General features: G+C 35.0%; 1 protein-coding gene across 37 annotated transcripts in view; it reads right to left on the minus strand.

The window, feature by feature from the left end:
- The window catches only part of rbfox3b (RNA binding fox-1 homolog 3b), a 997,536-nt gene that overhangs the window by 640,116 nt on the left and 332,664 nt on the right, over positions 1–24,756 (minus strand). For 29 of the 37 annotated variants that reach the window (XR_015480256.1, XM_087243785.1, XM_087243780.1 and 26 more), the window contains one exon: positions 21,296–21,347. Coding sequence is in view for 8 of the 37 variants with exons in the window: in XM_087243776.1 (XP_087099902.1) it covers positions 11,247–11,264 (18 nt within the window). In the remaining 29 variants the exon portion in view is untranslated. Of the gene's footprint in view, positions 1–11,246; positions 11,492–21,295; positions 21,348–24,756 lie in introns of those variants that run through there. The other 8 variants (XM_087243776.1, XM_087243769.1, XM_087243758.1 and 5 more) reach the window with 1 other exon arrangement.

The following is a 24,756-nucleotide window of genomic DNA, read 5'->3' on the forward strand; positions in this document are numbered from 1 at the left end:
ATCCATCCATTGTTTTATCTATCTATTGTAATCTGTCATTTTATCTCTCTATCATTGCTACTACCATTTGTTCTATCTATTCTTTGATCCTTTGTTCTATCGTTCTCTTTCAATCAATTTGAAAAATCCATCCATCCATCCATCCATCCATCCATCCATCCATCCATCCATCCATCCATCCATCCATCCATCCATCCATCCATCTATTGTTATGTAGGTTTATCTATCTATCTATCTATCTATCTATCTATCTATCTATCTATCTATCTATCTATCTATCTATCTATCTATCTATCTATCTGTCTGTCTGTCTGTCTGTCTGTCTGTCTGTCTGTCTGTCTGTCTGTCTGTCTGTCTGTCTGTCTGTCTATCTGTCTATCTATCTATCTATCTATCCTACAGTATCTATCTATCTATCTATCCTACAGTATCTATCTATCTATCTATCTATCTATCTATCTATCTATCTATCTATCTATCTATCTATCTGTCTGTCTGTCTGTCTGTCTGTCTGTCTGTCTGTCTGTCTGTCTGTCTATCTATCTATCTATCATTTTATCTCTCTATCGTTCTACCATTTGTTCTATCTACTCTTTGATCCTTTGTTCTATTGAGCTATTATTCAATCTATTTGTCCATCTGTCCATCTATCCATCATTCCATACATCAATTCATCATTTCATCATTTCATCATTTCATCCATCCATCCATCCATCCATCCATCCATCCATCCATCCATCCATCCATCCATCCTTCCTTCCTTGTCTGTCCGTCCATCATCCATCCAACTATCCATCCTTCTATCAATTGTTTTTTTTTCATCCATCCATCCATCAATTGTTTTATCTTTCTATCATTGTAACTACCAATTGTTTTATCTATTTTATATCCTTAATTCTATCGTTCTATCATTTGATCAATTTGCCCATCCGTCCGTCCGTCCGTCTGTCCATCCGTCCATCCATCCATCCATCCATCCATCCATCCATTATTCTATCTATCATTTTATCAATAGTTTTTTCCATACATCCATCCATCCATGTTCTATCGTTCTATCATTCAATATATTTGTCCATCCATCTATCTATCTATCTATCTATCTATCTATCTATCTATCTATCTATCTATCTATCTATCTATCTATCTATCTATCTATCTATCTATCTATCTTTTGGATGAGACGTTAAACCGAGGTCCTGACTATCTGGGGTCATTAAAAATCCCATGGCACTTCTCAAGCAGTGGTAACCCCGGTGTCCTGGCCAAAGTCCCTCTATCGGCCCTTACGATCATGGACTCCCAATCATCCCCTTCCACCGAATTGGCTCTATCACTGTCTCTCCTCTCCGCCAATAGCTGGTGTGTGGTGAGCGCACTGGCGCTGTTGTCCTGTGGCTGCCGTCGCATCATCCAAGTGGATGCTGCACACTGGTGGTGGTGTGGAGAGACCCCCCTCATGATTGTGAAATTCTTTGGGTGTATGGCCATACACAATAAATGCGCTGTATAAATACACATTACATTACATGATTCCATCCATCCATCTATCTTGATTAAAAAGTTGCATTAATGAGCAGTTGGACAGGTGTACCTAATAAATTGGCCAGTGAGTGTATATCTGACAATTGATAATTTGCACGATGGATTTACAACAAATAATCTGCATGCAGCCATGTAAACAAACATATAGGAAAAAAATAGATAAATTAATACATTTTAACACATTTTCTGAGAAAAAAACATCAGTAGTGCTTGCCTTTGTAAAGTCTTGTTTTCAGGACAGTCAATTATGGTACTTTTTTCCTTCCAAGTAAAACACAAAATCCCTTCTCAACAATAATAACAATGATTCATATTTACAGCATAGGACATTTCACACACTCAGCTATAATCAAAAAAGGATTTGAAACACTAATAGAACACAACAACGTGATACATAAATGCCGCTAATCACTATTTAGTAAAATATTACTATTAACTATTAAACTATTACTACTAACTATTAATATTTGAAAAAAAAATGAAGTCATGCTGTGTTATTTATTTACAGCACACTCTATTATGCCTCTAATCACACTAATTTTAAGTTGTTTTCTCCTCTAAATCAAAGCTGAACTGCAGTGAAAAAAATTACAAAAAACCCCTGTTAAATGCACACAGACTATACAATCACTGCAGAATCTGAACCCTGCTACACACACACACACACACACATACACACACACACACACACACACACACACACACAGTAATAAAATACAGTGCAGAAGGTTTTCAGGACGATTCTGCTGATTCTACAAGCACACACACATCAGCGTCACACACTCCACTGTAATCCACCCGAGAGAGTGCAGTCGTTCTCTGAAAACAGAGAAATGAAGCAAAATGAACTATTATGAAGCTCAGAGATTGAAACACATCCACTTTATTGGGCTCAGAGATGGACTTTTCTTTATATCTACTGTTGTAGCTCAAAAACACCCTTGTGTAAAATATGAAGGAGAAATCACACACTTTTCTGCTGCGGTTCCCTCTCTAAAAGCAAAGGCAAACTGAATGCAGATGAAAAAGATTGCTGAGGAATTAAATTGCCTCTATAGTGAAGAAAACACATGTGAACTGTGAAAATAATAAATGTTGTATGTTTAACTGACAAAGGGAGTGATTGTGACTGATAAGAGGCCCATTTACCCATTTACGCATATGCATAGTAACTAAATAAATAAAAAATTAATTAACAAATTAAAAACATACTTATATATACACAAAAAATATTAATATGAATAAATAAAATGCATAAATAAAAATAAATTAAATATAAATAAACACATAATTAAATAAAAAATAAATACATAAATAAACATGAATAAACATTTTTTAAATAAATACAAAAAATATATGAAAAAAATATAAATAAATAAACAAATTATTAAATAAATAATAATAATAGACTTTCAAAATAGTTCTTAAACATGTCTCAAACTGTGTTCAAGTTGAATATGAACTTGATATAAACTTATGTTCAAAGCTTTATAGCACAACAAAGAAACAAAGTTGATCCTACAAAAACATTTAAATATCCTTCAAGTCTCACAAGCTGTGAAAGAGCAACAGCTGAGCAAACTAACGTCTCAAACGTTTCTCAAGACATTAATGAGATTGAACGGATTAAAATGTTACCTCCTTCAAAGAACTTATGTATCTAATCCAGGAGTCACCAATCTCGGTCCTGGAGGGCCGGTGTCCCTGCAGGTTTTAGCTCCAACTTGCTTCAACACACCTGCCTGGATGTTTCAAGTATACCTAGTAAGACCTTGATTAGCTTGTTCAGGTGTGTTTGATTAGGGTTGGAGCTAAATCTGCAGGACACCGGCCCTCCAGGAACAAGTCTGGTGACCACTGATCTAATCTAGAGTTTTAGAAGATCTTAATAGCATTTTTTTTGTGTGTGTGTGTGTGTCCTCAAAGTTTTCTCAATAAATAATTTCAGAAAATGTATATACTTAAAATTCATGGTAATTCTTTAACATAGAAGAGCATTATCTGAGCAATATTTCCTTAACCTGTTAAACTCCAGTGCTATTTGGGGTTTTCCGCCTGGATTTTGCCTACCCAAATTTAAAAGCTTCCCAAATCCACATGCAGAGGTGTAAATGCAAAAATGTGGTATCATTTTAAAGAAAACCCTTTTGAATTTGAAAACATCTGTATATGTTGTCTGTGTTATAATAAACACCTAAAAAAAAAAAGAGCCGCTTTTTGTATTTTTTTTATAAACTTAAATTTGAAAGTGTACCTTTTAAGTTCTGTGTGGTCTAGCGTGCTGTAATAAATTTCGGTGGTTCCTGCACATGTCTGTAATCATAGGAAAAAAGAAAAATGTCTCTACCATAATCTATGCAAAAGTTATTGTATTCCAACTGTTGAGAGGTGCTGTACAAGCCACAGGGATCGATCGTTGTTTTCATAATTCACTATTCTTTTGTTTGATCAAACATATTTCACTGTGTTTGGACCACGTCAGACATATAAAAGGATTACTTCTGCACATAACCTCAAAAACAGAGGAGAAATAGCCCTGAAGCACACAGCATAAGGTCAGACAGCTGTCTGTGCTATCTGGGGCTGCTTATTGATCATAAATGTATTGTTTCCACTTCTGCGCCAGGGAAACACTGCAATTCATTCGACAACTGTTTGACATGTGAATTTAATTCAGTAAAAAGAATGCTAGAACCGTATGAGCTTTCATTTGTGCTATAACTTGTACATGTGTCATATATGAACCGTATGAAAAGTATGAAAATGAACCAATGTTCAATACCCAGCTTGGGTATCCAAAATACTGTGTATTTAAGTGTAAATAACTTTTTTACAATAAAAAAAAAAACAAAGTGATGTATATGTGCATGAAATATAGATTCTACACTTTCAAATGAAACCACTTAAGAGGGTTTGGTGCAATGCTAGCCCTTTAAAGCTTAAAGCAAAAGTCGATGACGTCACAGACCCCGCAGCGGGTCTGCGGAGTTTAAAAAAGCAACATCACAAAGTAGATCTCAATCATAACTCTCCAATGTTTTTTTTAAGAGATAAAAAAGAGCATTAGGAGTCTACAGATCACATTCACAATCCACTTAAAAAAAATTTCAATATGAACTCCAAAATTTCAGAAACAAATTATTTGACCTAAAATATGTTCGTTGTATAGCAAGATCAAGCTTTATTTTTTAAATTAACTCCAGAGAAACAAGTGAATAAAAAAAGTTATATTAAAAAACGTCATTAAAAGCTCCATTAGGTCTCATGAGACATGAAGGAGCAACATTTGAGTAATACGACTTTAAATGTATAATGGAGTTTAAAAGGTGTAGTGTACTTCACAGATCTTAAGTAGAGTTTCAAAACAAATCTCTAACGTCTCGGATTATTTTCAAGTTCAAAATTCCAAATCTAAACTCATGAAGTTCAAACATTTCTCATCAAATGCTTCAAGTTGCACTTTCATTTTACACCTCGGGATGATTTATTTTAGGTCTCAAATGTTTCTCTAATAAAGAAAAAAGGCCAGCAAAGCAAAAACATTTCAATGAAACATCTCAATAATGTCTCAAACATTTCTCCATGTCAAGAATGAGACTGAATAGAGAATAAACAGTCACCTGTCTCTTGGAACTCACAAGCAACCTTTAATATAGCCTCAAATTGTGTTCAATTGCCAAATACTGCGACCAAAACTTTACATCTCAACATAACCTCCAATGCTTCTCATTAAATGTTCTAAAAACAAAATGGAATCAAAACATTCATATCAAACATCTCAGTAACGTCTCAAACATTTCTCCAAATCAACAAAGAGACTGGATGCATGGTAAATAGTTAATTCCCATTTGGAACTCACAAGGAAGCTTCAATAATGTCTCAAATTGTTCAAACCCCGCAACGAAAAGTCAAAATCTCAACATAACCTCCAATATTTCTCATCAGATGTTCTTAGCTGTTCTCTATTTTCATCACTTACACTGTTTAAAAAGGTCTAAAGTCGCAAGCATTTCTCCAATATGAAACAATTGGAATTAATAACAATCATTTCAAACATCTCAGTAATGTCTCAAACATTTCTCCATGTGAACAGTGAGGGCCCTATCATACACCCACAAATACTTGTTTGGTAGTTTCAGCTTGGCGCAAGAGTCGTTTTGAGGCATTGCGCTACGCTGTTTAAATAGCAAATGCATTAGCGCTCATTTGTGTGCCCATAGGCGTTCTGGTCTAAAAAGGAAGGCGTTCTGAGGCGGACCGCTGGCACGTTCCTATTTTGAGAAACTATAATAGATTTTTCATTAGACCAAAACAAACCAGGTCTAAACTCCAGCGCAGAGTTGCGCCTCGCTTAAGCACTGGTTAATACGCACAAGAGAGAAATAGGCAAATATCTTTACATATGAAAAAATGTAAATATTAAGGATATATATAGGATATAATAAGAATAGATATAGAATATGAATATAAAGGATTAAAATATTACAAAACATATTATTTTCTAGCCTACATAAATATGAAAAATCACTGCTTTTATGTCTTCTTCATCTTGGAAGGCTTTTTCAGTTCATTCATAACAATTTGCTTTTGTATAATGTTATTATTATTAGCAGTATTATTTATTATTTCCATATTTATATTTGTTTTATTAAAAACAAGCTTAGATTTTCCCACCTGTCAGGTTTTAGACCATATGGGGCACAGCATGTGTTTTAGGATATAACTCAGGTTTTTGAGCACATTTTGTTATTATTATTCATTTATTCGTTTGCTGGAAATTAGAACTGAATTAAGAAATAGTTTTGAAGCAAATCTTTGCGCTTAACAAACAAAAGTATTTATTTATAGACTAATTGATGTGCGTAAAGGTTTCCCTATCCAAGAGCGAAAGTGAAAGTGATCCATTATCTCTCATTCTCACGCAGTAGATGCTCTGTTTAACAGTTTTCTGTAAAAAAAAAAACTGTCAACTGTTAGCTTGTGAAATGCTCATTTTTCCACTTAGACTTACTTTGCGTTCTGTAAATAGCGAATGCGCTTATGGCGTGACGCAGCTGGCTCTTAAAGGTAATGGGAGATGAGACTCTAATTGGTTTATTCTCAAAACACACCTATAACTCATTAAGAAAATAAACTCAACCCTTTTAGACCATGCGCCTTGGTGCAAAGCAGATTTTCCCGTCCGTAAATGAGCAAAAATGCGTTCTGACACGCCCTGAAAGCGTTTGCGCCCTGCGTTTTGCGCTCTGCGCATGGACCATCAAAATAGAGCCCTGAGAATGAATGGAGAGCAAATAGTAATCTGCCTTTTGGAACTCACAAGGAAACCTCAACGATGTCTTAAATTGTGTAGAAACACTGCAGCCACAAAACATATCCTCCAATATTTCCCATCAAGTTTTCTCAGCTGTTCTCAATTTCTGTCACTTTCAATGCTTAAAAAATGTTAAAAGTCCTTAACATTTCTCCAGTAGAAAACAAATAGTCTGAATAACATTCCTAATAAAAATCTCAATGATGCCTCAAACATTTCTCCAAGTCAACAGAGACTGAATGAAGAGTAAACAATTAAATGCAACCTGTAACTCAAAAGGAAACCTAAAAAAACGGCTCAAATTGTGTTCAAACACTGCAACCAAAACTCAAAATCTCAACATAACCTCCAATGTTTCTCATCAAATGTTCTCATTTGCTCTTCATGTCTGTCACCTTCTGTACACTGTTTAAACAATGTATAAAGTCTCAAGCTTTTCTCCAAAAGAAAACTAATAACATTCTCTTCAAACATCTCAATAATGTCTCAACATCTCAATTATGTCATCAAACATCTCAATAATGTCTCAAACATTTCTCCAAATCAACAGAGAGACTGGATGCAGAGTAAATAGCTAAATCCCACTTGGAACTCACAAGGAAACATCAAGAAATGTCTCAAATTGTTCAAACCCTGCAATCAAAAGTCAAAATCTCAACATAACCTCCAATATTTCTCATCAAATGTTCTCAGCTGTTCTCCATTTTCATCACTTACACAGCTTAAAAAAGGTCTAAAGTCGAAAGCATTTCCCCCTTAAAAAATTAGAAGAATTAATAATATTCTCATCAAACGTTTCAGTAATGCTTCAAGCATTTCTTCAAGTCAACAGTGAGATTGAATCTAGAATAAAAAGACACCTGCCTTTTAGAGCTCACACAGAAACTTCAATATTTTCTCAAACTGTGTTTAAGAAAGCAAGCTAAACTCAAAATCTCAACATAACCTCCAGTTTTTTCTCATTAAATGTTTTCTGCTGCTCTCCATTTCTGTCACACTGCTTAAACAAGGTTTAAAATCTCCAGCTTTTCTCCAATAGATCACAAATAGTGTGAAATCAAAAACATTCATGCACTGAAAAAAATTATTCAAATGTGATTCCTTGGATTTACTCAACTTGGATTTTGTGTTAAGTGGTAAACAATTCATTTGGGTTGAATTTAAACAAATTAAGTTGAACATTATTAAACTTAATTTGTTTGTTTAAATTCAACACAAATAAATTGCTTGCAACAGTTCTGCATGAAACACATCTCAGTAATGTCACGGAGAGCAAATAGTCACCTGCCACTTGGAATTCACAAGGGCACTTCAACAATGTCTTAAATTGTGTTCAAATGCCAAACACTGCCAAAACTCAACATCTCAACATAAACTCAAACATTTCTCTTCAAATGATCTGAACGGCTCTCCACATTCATTTTATAAATCATATACTGGAAGACTCGCTTATGTCCATTTTATGTCTCTTAAAAAAACATAAGACATAAATGAGATTAACTCAAACATTTCTCTTCAAATGATGTTAATGGGTGTCCGTCGTCATTTTATAGCTCATACTGGACAACTCATTTGTCCATTTTATGTCTTCTAAAAAAATGTAAGACATCAATGAGATTAAATAGAGCAAATAAAGACACCTTCTTCTCTCAAACACAAGTCTTAAAATAGTCTCAAAATGTGTTCAAAAGTCTAACTTGCAACCAAAACTCAACATCTCAATATAAACTCTTGCATTTCTCTTCAAATGATCTAAATGGCTTTGCTCATTCAATTTATAGCTCATCTACTGGACGACTCGCTTGTGTTCATTTTATGTCTCTTAAAAAAATGTTAGACATAAATGAGATTAAACAAATACCATACAGTATAGTCACCTTTTTCTTGGATCTCAAACACAAAATGCCCTCGAAATGTGTTCAGATCCCAAACTTTGCAACCAAAACTCAACATCTCAACTTAAACTCAAACATTTCTCTTCAAATGATCTGAATAAATGTCCACTGTCATTTTACAGCTCATGCTGGAAAAATTGTTTGTGTGCATTTTATGAGTCTTTAAAAAGCGTAAGACATGAATGTGATTAAACAAATACCATACAGTAGTCACCTTTTTCTCGAATCTCAAAATGCCCTCGAAATGTGTTCAAATGCCAAATTTTGCAACCAAAACTCAACATAAACTCAAACATTTCTCTTCAAATGATCTGAACGGCTCTCCACATTCATTTTATAGCTCATATACTGGAAGACTCGCTTGTGTTCATTTTATGTCTCTTAAAAAAACATAAGACATAAATGAGATTAAACAAATACCATACAGTTTAGTCACCTTTTTCTCAGATCTCATAATAAAAATACCCTCAAAATGTGTTCAGATCACAAACTTTGCTACCAAAACTCAAGATCTTGACATAAACTCAAACATTTCTCTTCAAATGATGTTAATGGGTGTCCGTCATCATTTTATAGCTCATACTGGACGATTCATTTGTCCATTTTATGTCTTCTAAAAAAATGTAAGACATCAATGAGATTGAACAGAGCAAATAAAGACACCTTCTTTACTCAAACACAAGTCTCAAAATAGTCTCAAAATGTGTTCAAAAGTCTAACTTGCAACCAAAATTCAACATCTCAATATAAACTCTTACATTTCTCTTCAAATGATCTAAATGGCTTTGCTCATTCAATTTATAGCTCATCTACTGGACGACTCGCTTGTGTTCATTTTATGTCTCTTAAAAAAACGTTAGACATAAATGAGATTAAACAAATACCATACAGTATAGTCACCTTTTTCTCGAATCTCAAACACAAAATGCCCTCGAAATGTGTTCAAATGCCAAACTTTGCAACCAAAACTCAACATCTCAACTTAAACTCAAACATTTCTCTTCAAATGATCTGAACGGCTCTCCACATTCATTTTATAGCTCATATACTGGAAGACTCGCTTATGTCCATTTTATGTCTCTTTAAAAAACATAAGACATAAATGAGATTAAACAAATACCATACAGTTTAGTCACCTTTTTCTCAGATCTCATAATAAAAATACCCTCAAAATGTGTTCAGATCACAAACTTTGCTACCAAAACTCAAGATCTTAACATAAACTCAAACATTTCTCTTCAAATGATGTTAATGGGTGTCCGTCGTCATTTTATAGCTCATACTGGACAACTCATTTGTCCATTTTATGTCTTCTAAAAAAATGTAAGACATCAATGAGATTAAATAGAGCAAATAAAGACACCTTCTTCTCTCAAACACAAGTCTCAAAATAGTCTCAAAATGTGTTCAAAAGTCTAACTTGCAACCAAAACTCAACATCTCAACATAAACTTAAACATTTCTCTTCAAATGATCTAAATGGCTTTGCTCATTCAATTTATAGCTCATCTACTGGACGACTCGCTTGTGTTCATTTTATGTCTCTTAAAAAAACATAAGACATAAATGAGATTAAACAAATACCATACAGTAGTCACCTTTTTCTCGAATCTCAAACACAAAATGCCCTCGAAATGTGTTCAAATGCCAAACTTTGCAACCAAAACTCAACATAAACTCAAACATTTCTCTTCAAATGATCTGAACGGCTCTCCACATTCATTTTATAGATCATATACTGAAAGACTCGCTTGTGTCCATTTTATGTCTCTTTAAAAAAACATGACATAAATGAGATTAAACAAATACCATACAGTTTAGTCACCTTTTTCTCAGATCTCATAATAAAAATACCCTCAAAATGTATTCAGATCACAAACTTTGCAACCAAAACTCAAGATCTTGACAAACTCAAACATTTCTCTTCAAATGATGTTAATGGGTGTCCGACGTCATTTTATAGCTCATACTGGACAACTCATTTGTCCATTTTATGTCTTCTAAAAAATGTAAGACATCAATGAGATTAAATAGAGCAAATAAAGACACCTTCTTCTCTCAAACACAAGTCTCAAAATAGTCTCAAAATGTGTTCAAAAGCCTAACTTGCAACCAACACTCAACATTTCAGAGATCTCAGAGAGATCTGAGGTTAATCAAATACCACATCACCTTTTTCTCAGATCTCAAAGACAAAATACTCTCAAAATGTTTTCAAATCCCAAACTTTGCAGCCAAAATTCATGATCTTAACCTAAACTCAAACATTTCTCTTGGCGACACTCTTCCATTTAAACTCCTCTTAACATTTTCAGATAAAAAAGTTGAACTCTATGAAGTCTCCTGATAACTAAATGAGCCTCGTCTGAGCATAACACCCAATCTACTCCCTAGTCCTGAAGCGAAGAGTTTACACACACACGCATACAGTAACATAAGCGCAGTGTACATGTGTATTGCAGACATGCAGAAAATGCGACGCTTTTCAGACTCACCCAAAAGTACATCATCATTTCAGCCACAGAAAACCCACTACAGATATCTCTCTCTCTCTCTGGAGTTCAGGACAGCTGGATTTTCTCCTCCTCCTCTCCTCCCTCAGACTTTTCAGATGTTTGGATGTCTAGAAGTCAGCTTTTTTTTTCCCGGGAAACACCTCGAGAAGCCGCGTCACTGTGAAACGATACTCTTTTACTCCTTTCCTTTTGCTCTCGTCTCACAGCGGCTTTACTTTAAGACTGAGTGTGAACCAGGATAACAGCAGCCTCCAGCGGGGAAGGAGAGAGAGAGGGAGAGAGAGAGGGAAAGAGAGAGAGAGGGGTTTTCTCTCTTATAACAATATTGATGGCGGATGTGAGTGAACAGGCTCTACCCACAATCCTCTCAAGATTCGCCGTCTGAAACCCGACAACCGCCAACAAACAAACAACATACAGCAGAACATATAATGATGGAGGAGCAGAGTCTCTTTCTCTGTCAACTGCTTATATGCCAATAAAACAGCCAACCGTGTAGCTCTCGTCTCTTGGATTTATGCTGGGATTTACTAACTGGGCCGGCGCCTATTTCATCCCATAATCAAAAAGACAGACATAATAAGGTGTTCGTTTTGGAGGACAATATTATCATTTTATATATATGTATATATATATATATATATATATATATATATATATATATATATATATATATATATATATATATATATATATATATAAATATATATATATATATATATATATATATATATATATATATACATACATATATATATATATATATATATATATATATATATATATATATATATATATATATATATATATATATATATATATATATATATATATATATATATATATATATATATACATACATATATATATATATATATATATATATATATATATATATATATATATATATATATATATATATATATATATATATATATATATATACATATATACAGTGCTTCTCATACCTAGACTTTTTGAAGTTATTCTTTTTAATTATTTTCCAAATTATGTTTAACAGAGCAAGGAAATGTTCACAGTATGTCTGATAATATTTTTTCTTCTGGCAAAAGTCTTATTTTTTTATTTCGGCTAGAATGAAAGCAGTTTTTAATTTTTAAAACCATTTTATGCTCAAATATTATTAGCCTCTTTAAGCTATATATTTTTAACCATTGATATATATATATATATATATATATATATATATATATATATATATATATATATATATATATATATATATATATATATATATATATATATATATATATATACATGCCTAATTACACTAACCTGCCTAGTTAACCTAATTAACCTAGTTTAGCCTTTAAATGTCACTTTAAGCTGTATAGAAGAGTCTTGAAAAATATCTAGTCAAATATTATTTACTGTCATCATGACAAAGATAAAATAAATCAGTTATTAGAGATGAGTTATTAAAACTATTATGTTTAGAAATGAGTTGATAAAATCTGTTCACCGTTAAACAGAAATTGGGAGAAAAAAAAAAAATCAAGGGGGCTAAAAATTCTGACTTCAACTGTATATTAACAGCCGCCAAATGGCTGACTCTCTTTTGTATGTTGTAGTGCTGTATTTACACCGATTTACTCGCATATCATAAATGTGTGTTGTGTTGGCAGAAAGAAAGAAGCAAAGTCGACATGTGTTTAGTTTTTTCCTAATCGCAAACACAACAGCAGTCTGGTAGTGACTGCGTTGCTTTTTTCTGGGTTTATTATTATTATATCCTGATTGCAACAGAGGATTACTGTAGACTGTAACACTGTAAGAAGATATCTCTATAGATGGATGGAATTTCATGTCACGTTCAGCCTTATAATCTTAAAGTGTGAGCAAAATCATCTGTTTTGTCATCACTTTAGACATTATGCTAGAGAGTCATTCAAAGACTAGCTCTAAAGTGACGTTGGTGACTTTAAGTGACAGCTTCTGCAGTTTTGATATTAGTTGCAGATGTGAATGAATGGCGGAAGTAAGTCGTTCCTAATACAAAAGGGTTTTCTCTGTGCTTGATTTTCTTATTTATATACACGATTGTGCCGTCGAACTGTTGTATAAGCACAATATCACACTCGTAGCAGTGCGATATGGTGGTATATAAGCACTGATGGGATCTCTCTTTTGTATGTTTCGAGTGCTGTAATTAAACCATAATAATCAGGTAGTGTTTGCTTTGCTTTGGCTTTTTTAGGGTTAATTATTGTGATTTCCCGATTGCAACAGAGAAATATTTCATGTTGTTCAGCCTTATAATATTAAAATGTGAGCAAAATCACCTGTTTTGTCATCACTTTAGACATTATGCTAGAGAATCATTCAAATACTAGCTCTTAAGTGACGTTGGTAAATGAGCAACGGTTTCTGCTGTTCTGCCTCAGTGTCTATGAGTGGCAGAAGAAAGTAGTTCCTCAAACAAAAGGATTTTTAGACTATCTGTTTTTGATTTTCTTTCTTATACACACAATTGTGCCGTCAAACAGTTGTATAAATGCAATATCACACAAGCAGCAGTGTGATATGGCTGTTTATCGTTGTATATCAGCACTAACACACTCTGCTTGAATGAATAATGTGAATGAATAATATCAATAATTCTGTCTCTGGCGGAATACACTGTGCAATAATAATATTTCATTACATTACAATTGCTGCATTATTTTATTATAATTATGCAACACCAACACACACGCACATACACACTTTAAAGGGTCACGAAACACCAAAACACATTTTTTGAGCTGTTGACAGTCGTATATGTGTCCCACACTGCTAAAAACACTATTAAGACACCTATATTTCACTAAAAAGTGTAAATTGGTTGTTTTTGCGTTATTTCAAGCAAATTCGTACTTCCTGTTTGAAACGAATTTTTGAAGCTGTGTCATGGTCATGACAAAATAGCGTTGTATTCCAGCGTGCAGACTGGGCGTCTGTGCCAGAGTGTGTCTTATTACGTCTTACAGTGTGTTGCATTAATGCATGAGTAAGGCTTGGTTCAAACCAATCAGCGCGCTCTATTGTGCAACTTCATTAATATTCATTAGTGTCACCGCGTTTACACCACAGAGACGCCACGTTGTGTTGGCAAAACAAGCGTGAAGTGTTGCTTTTATAGTTTGCTGCCATTAAGTTTCGTTTTCATTTTCTCTCTGTGAGAGCTCAGCTGGATCACATGTGGATTAACAGTGTACGCGACGCTCGACAACAATAACTTACGTGTCTAAGGAGGATTATTGTTTACCTGAGAGCTGTTCTCATCTGCAAACGCTGAAATCCGGATTCGCTTGTAACGTTAGTCTTCTCTTCATAAAGACGCAGCTCTAGTTGCTGGTGATTGTCCTGTCTCTACAGATTTGGTAAGTGAGCGACCAGTGCTCTTTGTTTATTCAGTTTGTTCGTATCGAATTAGGTTAACTATTGCACCGAGTGCAAACATAGCACCGCATTTTGTGACCGGAATAACACACACGGCTACCTGCCGTGTGCATCTAAGTTTCCGGAAAATGCGGAGGTTTTTTTTTCTCTCATTCGCCGTGCGGTATCAAACATTGCATGAAAAATACACGCTTAGAGCAGTTCCTCGAATCAAATATCTCGTTTGTCGCGAGGGGCATGAATGAATTCCCTGAATGAAAGAGCCAAACTGCAGTTAAAGTCCAACATTTAATAATTTGGCAAATAATTCGACTACAAATGTCCATGTAGGTTAAACACCATCACTTTCTCATGTGTGTGTATTTTGACTGAAACTCGCAGCGTGCCCAAATAGACACTCCCACACCATCCCACTTTAGTTCCTCCGACACTCCCCCCTAAACAGAGCTGGACACGCCCACTTGTCTGACTTTTTCCAAAGTAGAGGTGTGAAAACACCCTGCTGAAACGAGGGGGTTTCATGGCCCTTTAATCATGATGTGAATTTGGACTATTTTATTTCAGTTTGGCCATTATCAAATAGTTATACAATAGGGAATATGCCAAGCTAGTGTTGTTCCCATAATAATAATAAACTTCCGGTGACCAGTTATTGTGAGTTTTTTTTTTTATTTTATACGGTTCCTTTTACAGCATCGATGTTGTCATGTAATTAAAACACAATCAGTTAAACAGACTTTGGCATTCATTTAATTGCTCAAGAGTAAAACGAGACAAAAAGCCGTTTATTCGCACGAGCCTGCCAGAATCGGCGGGCTAGCGCTGAAGCTCCATTGAATATACAGGGGTAAAATAAATGCTCATATTCTAAAGACATGGCAGGGGAAATGTAATTTAATGCAGTGCTTCTTGTACAATCTGAGACCCGCTTAATTTCGGATATCACTTAGCCAGTGGAGATCGCTGATTTTTAAAGGTTCAGGACACCCTGGAGAACTTTTTTTTTTATATTAACAGATTTGTGTGTGTTGAGCATCAGTTAAGACAATGTTAGCAGCTGTCAGCTTTAATTGTGGGGAAAACAGGGTAATTTTGAGCTTTTGTCAGCTAATTTCAGCTTCCGGGTTTAAAATGATTTTTAGGGCGGGATCAAAATCGGCGACGTAGCGCAGTACTGCAAGTGCAATGATGACGCGTCGGTTTCTCATTATTATTCATAGCGGCGTTTTCTTATCCTATGAGAAGAGCCGGCTGCTTAATTATTCATGAGACCTGCCAGAGTCAAGCCCGAGCTGTGAGACACGGACGGACCCACGGCAGTATTTAGCCGTTTATGAAGGCTCATATGCGTTTGTTTCCATGATTCACGGGGTTTGTTGCATGCTTTTTCCCCGCGATCCTGTCAGGGCCGATCATACAGCAAAGCTGTGTGTGTGCTGCTAGCATTTTTGTCGGGAGAGCAGCACGAGAATTAGAGAATGGCGGACGTTGTCTTTTATCAGGAGTTCGTTCACATTCAGACACATCACTGTGCTGCTGTGTTTGCCTAAATCCTCCAGATTACCAGCAGGGCTAATGATTAAAATAGACGGGTCAGGAGACCTGCTGCACTGAGTCTGCTGGATACGGGGATTGAGGGAGAAGTCCTCATTTATAGGGTTTACATGAACACACTTATCTTTATAATGATATAAATTGTGGTTATGTGTATATGAAATTACGAATAACAAATGTAGCAGGGCATTAAATCACTGTTCATTTGTTTGCATTTTAACTTTGTAAACTATAAACTCATGCGTCTCCTCACGGTTTGTCTCATTTTGTGAGCTAACTGAAACTGACAACAACAGTTGTTCGCTCACGTTCTCCCCTGCTGGCCACGCCCACTCCTGCCCGATGCTCGCGGAGCTCCACGCCCATTAATCATGCATCTTCTGAAAAAATTCTGAAGTTGACTTTAACCGAAATTGGGGGGTGTCATGGCCCTTTAAAGAAAAGAGACATTAAACGCGCCGATCTTGGAATGGCATTCAGTTCACAGGAAGCGGTTAACCCAGGTTACATGCAAACTAAAAGTCCTATTAAAATGGTTCAGCATATACCCTATACTAGAAAAGAATACACACACACACACACACACACACACACACACACACACACACACACACACACACACGAAACAAAGACAATAAATATAAAAACGACAATATTGCACTAACAATGAAACCAGAATCACATTAAAAAAATTTGCCTAAACATTAATCTGCAAAATTGCACTCACCAAAAAAAGCTTTATTTCATTAATAATAAACCATTTATTTCGCCCAAACGCTGGACTGAAATGTGACCTAGATGCGTTATCACACAAAACTGGCCCTGAAGTCGCTTCAATCCCCTTACATAAAGAGGAAAGCGAGCGAGAGCGAGTGCTGTAGTATCATGACTGCTGCGTCAGCACATCGCAAAAACAGGTCATCAATATCTGCCTGCAGGACACACTTTAAAAATGAACCTACAAAGCAGAGAGAGAGGAGAGATAAACGCCACACACACACACACACACACACTGCGCTTCATTACTGTACTCTCATCTGACTGCACGGCTCTGCGTCTTCAACACATCGCCTCATTTAATTGGATTTTTATCTGCGGTCATTTCTTCGTCTTCTCTCTAGGATCTCTCTTAGACCTCGCAGGAATATTATTAGAAATCATAATTAGGCTACAAATATAAGAGGAACAGATCGCCAGTTGTTTTCGCAGTCTGTGCAAGGTTTTCACACCAGTGATCAGACTACAGAGGATTATTCTATCATGGTTTGATTCTCTGATTCCAGATTGATTCTCTGGATCTGTTTTGATCCCACTGATTCCATACTAGGGCTGCACAATATATGCATTATAAAAATGCCGCTATCGCAAAATCATATATGCTGATGTGCTCCAAAAACAGAGATAGACTGACGCGTTCCCCATTGAGATATTTTTTTTTAAATGACAGGGAGCGGTCAAAAAAAAATCAGACGAATAAAAATATAATCATTATTATTGAAGATGTTTTTGGGGCCCTCTTTTTTTGTTGTTTTAACAAACTTATCCCTCAGGTTTTTCCAAAGTTTTACACAAACCTTCCTCCTTTCCTATGGCTGTTGCAATTTCTAGTCAATAATTATTGGTCATCTGGTTCTCCCTATAATCACGCATGGATGGATCATAAAGATTTTAGCACAGACAGTCGTACCTGTTTCTACGGAACCCCGGAAGGGACGTAGTGGAGGAGAAAAAAATTGGCTGGGTGAAAAAAAAAAAGGGATGAAAGAAAAAAAATGGTTGGGAGGAAAATATATATTTCTAAGTTTTTGCGTTCTCTCGCAAAGATGTTTTGCGTTCCCTCGCAAAGTTTTGCGTTATCTCGCAAAGATGTTTTGCGTTATCTCGCAAAGATGTTTTGCGTTCTCTCGCAAAATTGTTTCTCCACAAACACTTCCTGTTCACTGCACTCACGTAAACCCTCCCGTTTTTGCTGAAATTCTCCCATATTTTACCATTCTACCCCACTTTCTTTACATTACTGTGCGTCGATCGTCGACTTTCATATGCTACCTCTGAACCAGTGAATGCATGTATAAGCGCTGACTGACAGACGCACTCCATACAACAAACTGATCCCAGATCAGCGTCTGTACACGCTATTTACAGAGGAGCGGGTGTATGTTTAAACAGACAAATACTTTATACTTTAAAACAAATACTGTTTTATTTTAAACAGCTTATTTTCTCTTAAATGAGCACAAACAGTTTTTAAAGTAATGGACTGCTTTCATTATAGATCTGTGCATTCTTACAGAGACACCTGTTTTATCAAACTAAACAAAACATGAGATTCATTTGCTGCTCACTTGTTTGATAACAGAAGTGTCCCTTTAAATGGTGCGTACAGACGCTGATCTGGGATCAGTTTATTGTATGGAGCGAGTCTGTCAGTCAGCGCTTATACATGCATTCACTGGTTCAGAGGTTGCAAAGTGAAAGGCGACGATCGACGCACAGTAATGTAAAGAAAGTGGGGTAGAATGGTAAAATATGGGAGAATTTCAGCAAAAACGGGAGGGTTTACGTGAGTGAAGTGAACAGGAAGTGTTTGTGGAAAAACAGTTTTGCGAGGGAACGCAAAACATCTTTGCGAGGGAACGCAAAACATCTTTGCGAGAGAACGCAAAAACTTAGAAATATGTATTTTCCTCCCACCCATTTTTTTCTTTCACTAATTTTTTTTTTCACCCAGCCAATTTTTTTCTCCTCCACTACGTCCCTTCCGGGGTTCCGTATGTTTCAGACAAAATCTCCTCAGTATTTCATATTCAACTCAAATCAAATGCGGCGCCGCGCAAGTCTCAAAAAATTTAATTAGCTCAGCTATGTCGTTATTTCACTGATAAATTTCGTGAGCGCAGTATTACAAATCAAGAGCACATTCATGTAAAACAAGCGAGCGAATCTTTTTGCTCGTGCACCGATTTCCTCTGTATGTGGACAAAACTGCGTGTGATCTCTCGAATATAATACGCTGCTCACGCGCATATTTTCTCACTCTCAAACATGCACTGCTCACGCACAAATTTTCTTGCGCACTCTCAGCACACTGTTCCCTCTTCCTTTTGTGCTTTTTGATATGATTTATATTAGTACACTATTTCTTACCAATAACCAAAATACTGGAATAGACTTGCATATTACATTTTTAATCTAATAAAACATCACATTTTTGGCTGTAGGTTATATAAAATATACCCAGTTTCAAACACTTAAAGACACAGAGAATAGTTTTATTTTAAAAACATTTATTTAACATCGATAAGGTACACCATACTAATAAAACAACAACTTACGACATTTGTCAGTGAAATAACGGCATATTCTGCCAGCTGAAATCATGTCGCGCGCACTCAAAGCACAGCGATGACGTCACATTGGCCGCGCGCACTGAGTTTGATATCAGAAAGCTGATTGGCTATTGCAAGTTGACCTTTTTGTAGTTGTAATACTGCAAATTACAATTGGACTAGTGAAATAAAGAACTACAACACCCCAAAAACCTAGCAACAAACAACAAAAAAAGAATTTAAATGAGCATTAGATGTAGCGTTACATGGACATCGCAAAAATAAGACCTGTGCAAAAATATTGAAGACCCAGAACAGCGAATTTAAGACTTTTTAAAGCCTTAAATTCCGATTTTTAAATTTGAGACTTTTTAAGACTTTTTAAGACCCCGCGGGGACCCTGTATTACATATCCATAAAACACAGTGATATAATCCCGCTTGGATCGGATCACTATCTTACTGCAATAGATCCGCTCCAGAGTTTCTTTCAATCGAGCCGAGACCACCTCATTCAAGCGATCTCGGAGCGATTGATTTGGCATGGATCCGAGAGCGATTGGTGGTTTCACATATGCCAAACGAACCGCGCTAACTGTGCAAACGAGACAGGTTCCGAAACAAAAGTGTAGGTGTGAAAGCACCCATCGTCATTTATAGTAAGTACTGTAATGTTTTTAAACTACACAATCCTAAAGTACTCAGATCTGTTGTGGTACTTTTATACTTTACTGTAGTAAAGGCTGACTACAGTAAATATATATGCAATATAATGCTCATTCTTAAATATTTCCCTTTACTATAAGTCACTGTAGTATTTTAAATGTGTAACACCTGCTTTTATTGGATTTTTTTGTTTAATTATGAATAATGTGTTTCTGTTTATTACAGCATATTATATCCAGCAAATAACAGAACTGAACATTTATTCCTCATATGTTTCATTGACAGTTTTATTGATCACTAAGATATGATCGACTTGGATTTAAGTTGTTTAAAATTGAAAATTGCAAAAATAGTTCAGATGTAGCTAATTTTTGCCAAGTAGCTTTTAGCTTAGCTTGCTACATTTCCCAGAGGGCAGCATTTAGTGTGATTAAGCCACATTTTAAGTAGAGTAGCTAATAGCTTAGCTAACTGCATTTTTCAAGTATCTTACCCAACAATCCATCCAAAAACCATTCCAGTGTCTTGAAAATTAAAAAGTTTCAAGGGATTTTATCAACCAGCAAAAAACAGAAACAAAACGGCATCCTTCAGTGCACTCCAATTCACTCATTTAAGTGGAGTATATTAGTGGACTGATGAATGGTGGATGAGGGAAGTTGTAAACACATCTCTAATGCCGATCACATGAACACAAACTGTTCAAGAGGTATTTTCACAGTGGGTAAATGGTGGAAAAAACGCACAATCACCTGCTGGAACTGACGAATCACACCTGTTGTTTCTCTCAGTATCAACAAACAGCCTCACACAAATATATCATATCCACACACACACAAATGCACACCGCAGTGTTGAACTGAATCCCAATCTTGTATTTACCCTCCACACACACACACACACACTCACACACACACACACACACACACCTGCTCTGTTGAACACACAACAGCCTCGGACTGTGATTGAATGCTCAGGGAAGTGATGTCATCAAGTCAAGCGCAAACCACCTGTTCATATCAATCACTGACAAACAAACAAATCACACACACACACACACACACACCACTTCTCTTACCTGAGGTCCAAATCAGCACTGGTGATCGGTCAGGATCCTCCGCACACACCACCTGACCACACAACACAAAACACAAACACCAAACTGAGGACAATGCAGAAAGCATACTGATAAAGAACAATGCTGCTTATATGAGGCACAAAACTTTTATACAGACTTCATGATCAACCAAAAATGGAAATCATTCATTCATTCATTTGTTCGTTCGTTCCTTCCTTCATTAGTTTCTTCATTCGTTCCTCCATTAATTAATTCGTTCGTTCATTCCTTCATTCATTCATTCATTGTCCTTTCGTTCGTGAGTTCATTCATTCGTTTGTTCGGTCTGTCATTCGTTTGTTCGTTCATTCGTTCATTCATTCATTCAATCGATCATTCATTCAATCATTCGTTCATTTATTCATTCATTCATATATTTGTTTGTTCGTTCATTAATTAATTAATTAATTTGTTTATTTCTTCATTCATTCATTTGTTCCTTCATTCATTTCTTTATTCGTTTTTTCATTCCTTCATTAATTCGTTCGTTCGTTCATTCATTCATTCATTGTCCTTTCGTTCGTTTGTATGTTCGTGAGTTCATTCATTCGTTTGTTCGGTCTGTCATTCGTTTGTTCATTCATTCATTCATTCATTCATTCCTTCATTCATTCATTCAATCAATCATTCATTCATTCATTCATTCATTCATTCAATCGTTAGTTCATTTATTCATTCATTCATTCATATATTCGGTTGTTCATTCATTCATTTATTAATTAATTTATTTATTTATTCATTCATTCATTTGTTCCTTCATTCATTTCTTCATTCGTTCCTTCATTCCTTCATTAATTCATTTGTTCATTCATTCATTCATTCAATCAATCATTCATTCAATCATTCATTCATTCATTTATTCATTAATTCATTCATTCATTCATTTGTCCGTCAATGATGATAATTATTATCAGGGCTTGACATTAACTTTTTGGTCACCAGCCACTGTGGCTATTAGATTTTTAACATTACTAGCCACTCGTTATTTTCACTAGCCACAATTCTGTTGTTGGGAAAATATATTTTATATGCATAAATATGGCTTTGACATGCTGAAATTACTTGATTTTGATTTAGTGCTATGTCCAGTGTCGTATTACAATCCCTTTTTATTTCACATGACTTTTCAGAGCTGAAAATGAAGGATTTACCAAACTGATCTCTGACCACATCAAACATAAATAGATCATTATTTCTTAGCCATAAATTTTAAATGTGTCAAAACTGGCAAAATATAGCTGTATACTGTACTTTTTGTTTAACAAAACATTTCTTTAAAAAATCAACTGACATTTAAAGAAATTATTATTATTATGTATCTAAAACTGTACACAGTAATCTGTCCTGACTAAAGGTCCCAGATCACTCATTAAAGGTGCAGTAGGTGATTGTCTTCAGCAACAGTTTTAGTTGTGCTAGTTGAAAGACTCTTCACAATCCAATAGAAATGATTAAAGTAAATGCTCTAAATGTGTTTATATGTATTTTTATATTCTGAGTAAGGCATAAAACCTTAAAAAAAAAAAATGTTCATCCAATTAAATATTGTCCCATAATTCTGATAAGTAGCTGAAACTGTCTGTCAGCAAATGTAGATTAAGACTTCTGGGCATCTGTTTACGCAGATCCGCCATTCGAGCATGCCCGCCTGCATGAGCGTCGCGCATTAACGAGACAATCACAGACGCGGTGAAATCAAATGCTGAATTGAAACTTTTGAAAATACTGAATTAACATTGGAGTTACTTTTGCACGCTGGAGGAAGGACGACACCATGACTGAAGTATTACTATTAGACAGGTAATGTTCTTGTATCTAATGTTGTTGTAAGCAAAAGAAAGCAGGTAAAAACTTTCCAAGTGATAATGAAAGGATGTTCACATGCACACGGTTAACGTTAAGCCTATTAATAATCTATTCAAAGAATGGTTAAAGCAATAGCAACCGGTGCTGCTTACAAAAAAACAAAGCTGGAGCTTTTGAAAGCTGCAGGACTGTGCGCATGAGAATAACATTTTGTCTAGTCTATTTGAAAGAGAATCGATCACATCAGTTGCGTTTCTAGGCATGGTTGCTTCACGCAAGGAAATGAGAGTGCGCATGTGTTTTCAACAGCCACACGCATCACATCCCCTGAGTGATCATCCTCTCATTCGGTATTCACCTGCTTTTTTTTTTGCTTGCGCAAACACAATTATTTTTGTAAGTCGTGCAGCTACTCGATTCTAAGATCGGCTTTGCATGTATATTGGGCAATCCCTATTGTCAAACCCTGCTTTTAAGAAAATAATTTTCAGTCAGCCAAAGTGGCTAGTGAAAGTGTCTATTGTCTGTCTTACCATAGCTGAAATCTACTCGCATTTGGCAGTTTGGCAGGTGTTAATGTGAAGCAGGTAAACTAACTCCTTAAAATAATCAAAATTTTTACTTAAATAATATTTTTTATTCATTTATTAGCACTGTAAAAAAAGATAATTTAAATACAGAATTATTTAATTATTTATTTATTTACACAAATGTATTTATTTATTTGTACTTATTTACTTAAATTCTTATTTATATGTTTAAGTAAAACCCTTTTTTAAAATTACATCAAATAAATAGTTTATTAATATGTTTTATAATAAATATTATTTTTTTTGAGGGTTTCATAAAATAAATACATGAATAAATAATACTACATTTATTTATTTATTTATTTATTTATTATTTGCATTTATTTATTATATTTTTTATACTTTTATATAAAGCCATTTTAAAATGATTACATGAAATAAATACTGTTTATTATCATTTACAATAATAAATGTTATTTATTTATATATAATGTATTTATTTATTTATTTATTTATTTATTTATTTATTTATTTATTTATTTATTTATTTATTTATTTATTATTCTATATTTTTAAGTAGAAGCCCATTTAAAATCATTACCTAAAATAAATATTGTTTATTATTATTATTATTATTATTATTATTATTATTATTATTATTATTATTATTATTATTTATTATTATTATTTGTAATAAACATTATTTATTTATTTAATTAATTAATTTTCTTTTTCTACTTAGTCTCTTTACTAATCTGGGGTCACCACAGTAGAATGAACTGCCAAATTACTCAGCATATGTTTTATGCTGCGGATGCCCTTCCAGCTGCAACCCATAACTGAGGAGCACCCATACACACTCATTCACACACATAAACTACAGACAATTTTGCTTGTCCACTTCACCTATAGCACATGTGTTTGGACTGTGGGGGAAACCGGAGGAAACCCACACCAACATAGTGAGAACATGCAAACTCCACGCAGAAAAGCCAACTGACCCAGCCAGGACTCGAACCAGCGACCTTCTTGCTGTGAGGCAATCATGCTACCCCCTGCACCACTGTGACGCCTTATTGATTCAAT

The sequence above is a fragment of the Danio rerio genome, chromosome 3 (assembly GCF_052040795.2).
Source record: "Danio rerio strain M-AB ecotype USA chromosome 3, GRCz13ab, whole genome shotgun sequence".
Classification (NCBI taxonomy): domain Eukaryota; kingdom Metazoa; phylum Chordata; class Actinopteri; order Cypriniformes; family Danionidae; genus Danio; species Danio rerio.